The sequence below is a fragment of the Nicotiana tomentosiformis genome, chromosome 7 (assembly GCF_000390325.3).
Source record: "Nicotiana tomentosiformis chromosome 7, ASM39032v3, whole genome shotgun sequence".
Classification (NCBI taxonomy): domain Eukaryota; kingdom Viridiplantae; phylum Streptophyta; class Magnoliopsida; order Solanales; family Solanaceae; genus Nicotiana; species Nicotiana tomentosiformis.
Window position 1 is genome coordinate 25,323,980 of NC_090818.1, and position 6,000 is coordinate 25,329,979.

Genomic DNA, 6,000 nt, shown 5'->3' on the forward strand with positions numbered 1-6,000 from the left:
CGATATTATTGTTAATGTATGACTTTCTCCCTTCTTTCGTTTATATATATTCGATGCTAACTCATTGCAGGAGTTCGACCAAAGACATCGAGACCTCAGGTTTTAAAGTACGCATTGCACTCTTTTTCCCTTAGATCGCTTTTTATCCCAACTGGGTTTTTCCGGTGAGGTTTTTAACGAAGCAACAATTATGTGCTACCTGAGGACAATTCAATAGTATCCAAGGCTTCTTTACAATCAACCTCGAATACTGGAGGGCATCACTCTCAGATGTTGTATTCTCGAGAATAGTACTTCATGTCAAAGGGCCTCGATAAGGAAGGTTTGTAATGAGCCAAACGGTCAAGTGAATCGTGTCCATATAAATTAGTCGAGCCCCGATGGCAAAACATGAGCACATGTATAAACTATTCAAAGAAGCATTCTTTCTTCATTTAAACATTTTGTGTCTCGAAGAAAATTCTCTATTATACAAACCTCATGTTTATGATATTGTGATAAACGGCTCAAGTGCCAAAGTGCAAATATACTCTCGGGGCCTACCATCGATGATAGACATATTCGAGTTATCTAAACTCAAATTCATAAGACCTCAAAGAGGCACCCCTCGATCTATAGGCAAAGGCCACCATTCTCGGGGACTGACATTTCAAACAAGTTCGAAATGTTATTGGAAAATAAGCCCAAGAGGCACACCCGAAGGCTACAGCCAAACTAAAGGCTACGACCTAAATAACGCAGCTCGGACACGTCCGAATTCTGCAATAACGATAAGCCTTCAAATTCTTTAAAAAACCGGTTAAAAAAGGCTACCCTCGGTAAATAATCAAAAGGGCTTCAATAAAAACAACCCTCGAAAAACCTTAAGAGGTATCAAATTATCTTAACACAAACGTGCTAAGGCACAAAAGGCAAAAGGGTTTCAACCGATATCAGACCCTCAAAAAACCCAATGGGTAAAACATACATGCTAAGGCATAAAGAAATTTTTACTAAGTCTTTTAAGCCGAAAGGGGTAAATAATAGCCATCTTTTAGAGGCCGTATGGGCCAAACCTAAAAGGGCCTAATGGCCAATACATTTAGAGTTCGAGACCTTGTTCTCACTCAACTCAGACATAAGGGTTCCACTATTCCGAGTTCAAATAAAGCTGACTTGAAATTTAGCTCAAAGATCCTCCATAAAACCTTAAGGGATATGTTACTGTAAGTTCGAAAATTACCCACTATTTGATAAAAAAAACTTAAGGGTTTGTTCTATGCTAAGTTCAAAACTTACTCGAACTTAGTTATAAAAATAGTGCAGTCATGGCATCGATCAAGCCATCTAAAATCTCAAACATATTATTGATCTCGGGGACTCGCCCTTGCGTGTCTAAAAAACCTAAGGGTTTGTTTTAAGTTTGAGCTAGTGTTCACTCGATTACAGAGGCTGCAACAACAAAATTTTCACAAGGCAAAAGCACAAAACATGTTTGAACATAAAACTGAGAAGACATTCAAAAGAAGTTTTTCTATTATGTATTGATAAAAAAGGTTATGTACAAGAGACCGATCAAGGTCTTACAAAAAGAGAAACTAACTCCTAACTTCAGCCGGTTTCGACTTCTTCTCCGGGAGCAACTTCTCCTTCAGACCCCTCATCGGATCCGCCCCGACTGCCTTCTTCATCATCGTCTTCATCATCGAAGGAGGCAAGTTGCCTGGCTTCATCCTCAAGCACCTTGGCTTGGGCTATCTCCTCGGAGAGGTCAAAACCTTGAGTATGGATTTTCTCGAGGGTTTCCCTCCAGGATTGACACTTTGCCGAGTCAATGATTCATTGCTCTCGGTCAGAAGCCTCCCTTAGCTGCATTTGAGCAGCCTCAGTATCTGTCCGGTACATGGCAATGGACTTGTCCTCCATGACCTTTGTCTTCTCGATCTCCGCCTTAGCCTCAGCAAGCCCAGTTTCAAGCTCCTCGATCCTCTTGGCTGGGGCCGAACTTTTCTCTTTGATGCCCCGAAGTTGAACCTTGGTTGATGATAGTTTGGCCAAGGAAGTTTCTTTTTCTGCAGCCAGGCGGTCCATATTCTCCTTCCACCGATCACAATCAGCCTTGACCTGATTGACTTCTCCCCGAAATAACTCTATCCTTTCAACCTTTTGCTGCAGCTGAGATAATAAAGTATTAGCCTCCACAGTTAGGTCGAGTCCATACTTTATCAAAAGGATGCTCACCTGCTTATCTAGCTCGGCCTCTTCCTCACGAGCCTTAGCCAAATCCGCTTGAAGGTCCTTTATAGTTTCGTCGTTTTGGCCGCAAAGAAGCTTCAGAGCGTTCCTCTCCTCCGAGACCTTTTGGAGCTCGGTTTCACACTGGCTAAGGTCAGCTCGAAACTTGGGGAAGACCAATACAAAAAAGGAAAACACAAGTCAAATTTAGAGAAAAAAGAGTAAAGAAAAGAAGTGGAGTAAACTGATCCTTACCCGAGATAAGAGACGTTGGGCCTCTTTTAAAAGAATAGAAGCATCACTGATATCAGAGGCATCATCGACTCCAGTAAATAAATCTCGAAAGGGATCCCCTACACTAGAGCCTCCGCCTATATCACGGGTCTTCAACTCTCGAGCCTCCCTTAGTGCCTCCTCAGAAAAAGTCGGAAGAGAAGGTAAGTGATCTGCTGTAATGGTCTCGAGCAAGTCGCTCGGGACGCTCTGATCGATCTTCGGGGTCTCAGAACCGGCCCTGTTCGGTGTAGTTGCAGATGGCCGAGAAACAATCTCGACCTTTTGTAATTCGGGATCCTCACCCATTTTCTTTTTGGAAGCCTCCTCGACACGAGGCTTGATTTTAGCAGCCGTCGTCGGCTCAGAAGGTTTGGTGACCTCGACGGTATCCTTAGGTCGGACCGTCAGTGCCGAGGCATTTTCCTCTTCTTCGTCTCTTAGTTTTTGGACTGAGTCCATCGTGAGAGCGATTACTTTCCTCCTCACCCTTCGAGGTTTTAGCTTGGGGTCCTCGGACAGCGAGATAATTTTTCTTTTCTTGTCTTTCCCCGGCTTTGGAACCGGGGACTTGGTTTCTTCCTCGCCACTTGAAGGCCTTAAAATGACATCCTTGGTCATGCCTGCATGAAAGAAAATTAGTGATGAATGAAGTACAAAAAGTGTTTCAGAACATGAAAAGGGAGATCTTTACCGTGGTTCTTGGCCTCTCATATGCCCCTTGCCAAATCACTCCATGCACGTTCGGCATAAGTGGAAGTTGAGGCTAACTTCCGAACCCAGTCTTCGAGGTCAGGCACCGCTTGAGGCATCCAAGGAATAGATGCATGTCGAAAGGGGATATTAGACGAAGTCGAAGAAGGTACGAAGAACAAAGTTTAAAAGATCACTTACGGTCGAAGTTCCACTCCTCAGGGAAGGGAATCTTCTCCTCCGGGATAATGTCGCGGGTCCTCACCCGTATAAAACGGCTCATCCAACCCTGATCCTTATCATCGTCGATGCTCGAGAACAAGGCCTTCGTTGCCCGGCGTTGGAGCCTGATTAGTCCTCGATAGATTCGAGGCCGGTACAACCGCATGAGGTGATTTAGAGCAAACTCTAGCCCCTCTGCCTTGCTAGAGAAAAAGCGCAACATGATTACTATGCGCCATAAAAATGGGTGGATTTGGCCGAGGGTGACTTGATATCTTTTACAGAGATCAATAATCACTGGGTCGAGGGGACCCAATATGAAGAGGTAAGTGCAAACACTTAGGAACCCCTCCACATAAGCGGTGATGCTCTCTTCGGGAGCAGGAATTTGCACCACAACCTCGGGACCCCAGTTGCAGTCCCTCTTCATGGCCTCGAGGTGGCTCTTCATTATCGAGCACATGTAGGTCGACACATGCTCACATCGGCCCGGGATCGATGAACGGTTTTCGACCTTGAAGTTGGATTTTAGAGTACACGGGCCGTGAACATACTCGTGGGGAAGCGGCTCCACCGGCGCCTTGTCGTCGGACGGCCGGGAAGAGAAGAAAGAAGCTTTCTCCTTCTGCGGTATGGTCTTTGAGGTTTTCGCCATTTTTATAAGTAAAGAAGAGCGAAGGAAGATGAAAAACCGGTGGTTTCGGTGCTAACGAAAGTGACTCTACAGATGGCGAAAAGGAGGAGACGAAAAGAGTGAGAAGACTTAGATGTTTGATTAGAGCAAAAGTAAAGTTTGATTCAATGAAGGAGTAGGTATTTATAGGCTCACGGCGACGGTTCGGTGGCGCTAGTGGCCGACCGCTAACTGAAAGGCATTAATGATTTGGGAAACTAAACCGACGGGATGTTTCAATCACATCCGTCACTTGCGTCATGAGAACGACGTCATGATCGAGGTTTCGGAATATCAAAGCTCAAACTGTTTCTTATCATTTTATTCCAAGAAACGCGGGGACTATCTGTATACGGTCGAAATCGAGCACGCCCGATTTCATAGGCACGAGGAGTTGCCTCGAGAGTAAGCTCGTAATAGACCAGGCTCGAGCTCAATGGCAGAGTATGGAGCATGAAGATCGAAGTGCTCGCTGAAGATCGAGACCGGGCATAATAATGGAATGGCGAGTTATTAGCAACCGACCGAAGATCTCGGCAGAAATCCCGGAACAAATCGAATCAAGCAGTTACTGACACCAATCATGGGATTTGTTTCCGTTATTAGAATTGTACCTTATTTAGGATTCCTCTACTATATAAAGAGGGACCCCATTCATTTGTAGAGTGGATTGGATTATAAGAATATACACAAACGCTGCTCTTTATTTCACTTACTATCCATTACTGTTCATCATTGTTTATTTTCTGTTCTTTACTGTTTTTGTTACCCAACCTCGAGACCATCTCGAATCGAGGTCGAAAGTACCGCTAGAATACTAATTTAATTTATTTTATTATTTAGATTATCTATTTAATTCTTTATTTATCAATTAGTATTGGATTATATTACGTATCCTTAAAATTATTAAATAAGTTTAATTGTTACTCGAATTTTAGGGTAAACAAACTCAAATTTGACACATCTAATTAAAGAAGGATTCTAACCCATGTGAGGACATGACTATCTTAAAAGAAAACCAAACTAAGAAAATACTAAAAACAAATTAAAGGTAGGACAGACTTTTTCACAAGGACTAATATTGCATGCAGTAGCGACGAAGTGTCAAGCTGCCACATATCTCTCTTTGCATGCCAATCCCTAATACTATGCAGCCACGCATCTCTTTGCCCATACCTCACACCATCCTCGTCACTCCCCTCCCCCACCCACCCACCCCCCTATATCTATATTATTTTCATTTCATTGTGTGTTTGTATAAATGATCCCCCATTCCTCTTCTTGTTTCCTTGCATTCAACATTACTTTCATGTCCCCCACTCTCTAAAAAATATCTCTCTATTCAATATAATCTACCAATATTTCTTGAACAAACACTAGAAATGGAAGGGCTTTGTGCTGAACAACATCATCACAAGTTTCATCCTTCTCACCAACTCTACCTTAACAAGAAATCTCTTCGTGATATTGACATTCCCCCAAGAAAACTCCTTAGCCGCCGTTCTAATCTCTCCGTCGATCCTGTCTCCGACATGTTTATGGACTCACCTAAATCAGATTCAGACACCCTTTTCCAGAAATTCTTGCCTTACAACAGCCTAGACGAGGATGATTCTGATCCGTACTCTTCCGACCACTTTCGTATGTACGAGTTCAAGGTCCGCCGTTGTACCCGTAGCCGTAGCCATGATTGGACTGATTGTCCTTTTGCTCATCCCGGTGAGAAGGCTCGTCGGAGAGATCCGAGAAGATTCCATTATTCTGGAACTGTTTGTTCTGAATTCCGTAAAGGAAATTGTAGCAGAGGTGATAATTGTGAGTTTGCACATGGGGTGTTTGAATGTTGGCTTCACCCAACACGATACAGGACTGAAGCATGCAAAGATGGGAAAAACTGCAAACGTAAGGTTTGTTTCTTTGCACAT

The 6,000-nt window shown here is 43.5% G+C and overlaps 2 protein-coding genes across 2 annotated transcripts in view; one reads left to right on the forward strand and one right to left on the reverse strand.

Annotated features, from left to right (window-relative positions):
- Nucleotides 1–1,818: 1,818 nt before the first annotated feature.
- On the reverse strand, nucleotides 1,819–4,057 carry LOC138895369 (kinesin-like protein KIN-14N). Its single transcript, XM_070180051.1, has 3 exons — nucleotides 3,940–4,057; nucleotides 2,470–3,110; nucleotides 1,819–2,379 (listed from the first exon to the last, which is right to left on the reverse strand). Exons 1-3 carry the CDS (start codon nucleotides 4,055–4,057, stop codon nucleotides 1,819–1,821), a joined length of 1,320 nt encoding a protein of 439 aa, XP_070036152.1.
- A 1,279-nt stretch (nucleotides 4,058–5,336) lies between these two features.
- LOC104091695 (zinc finger CCCH domain-containing protein 61-like) overlaps nucleotides 5,337–6,000 on the forward strand; it is a 1,855-nt gene continuing 1,191 nt past the window's right edge. Inside the window, exon 1 of the mRNA XM_009597096.4 lies at nucleotides 5,337–6,000. This exon is cut by the window's right edge and continues 1,191 nt beyond it. Within this exon, the coding sequence (XP_009595391.1) occupies nucleotides 5,458–6,000 (543 nt within the window). The 5' untranslated portion in view covers nucleotides 5,337–5,457.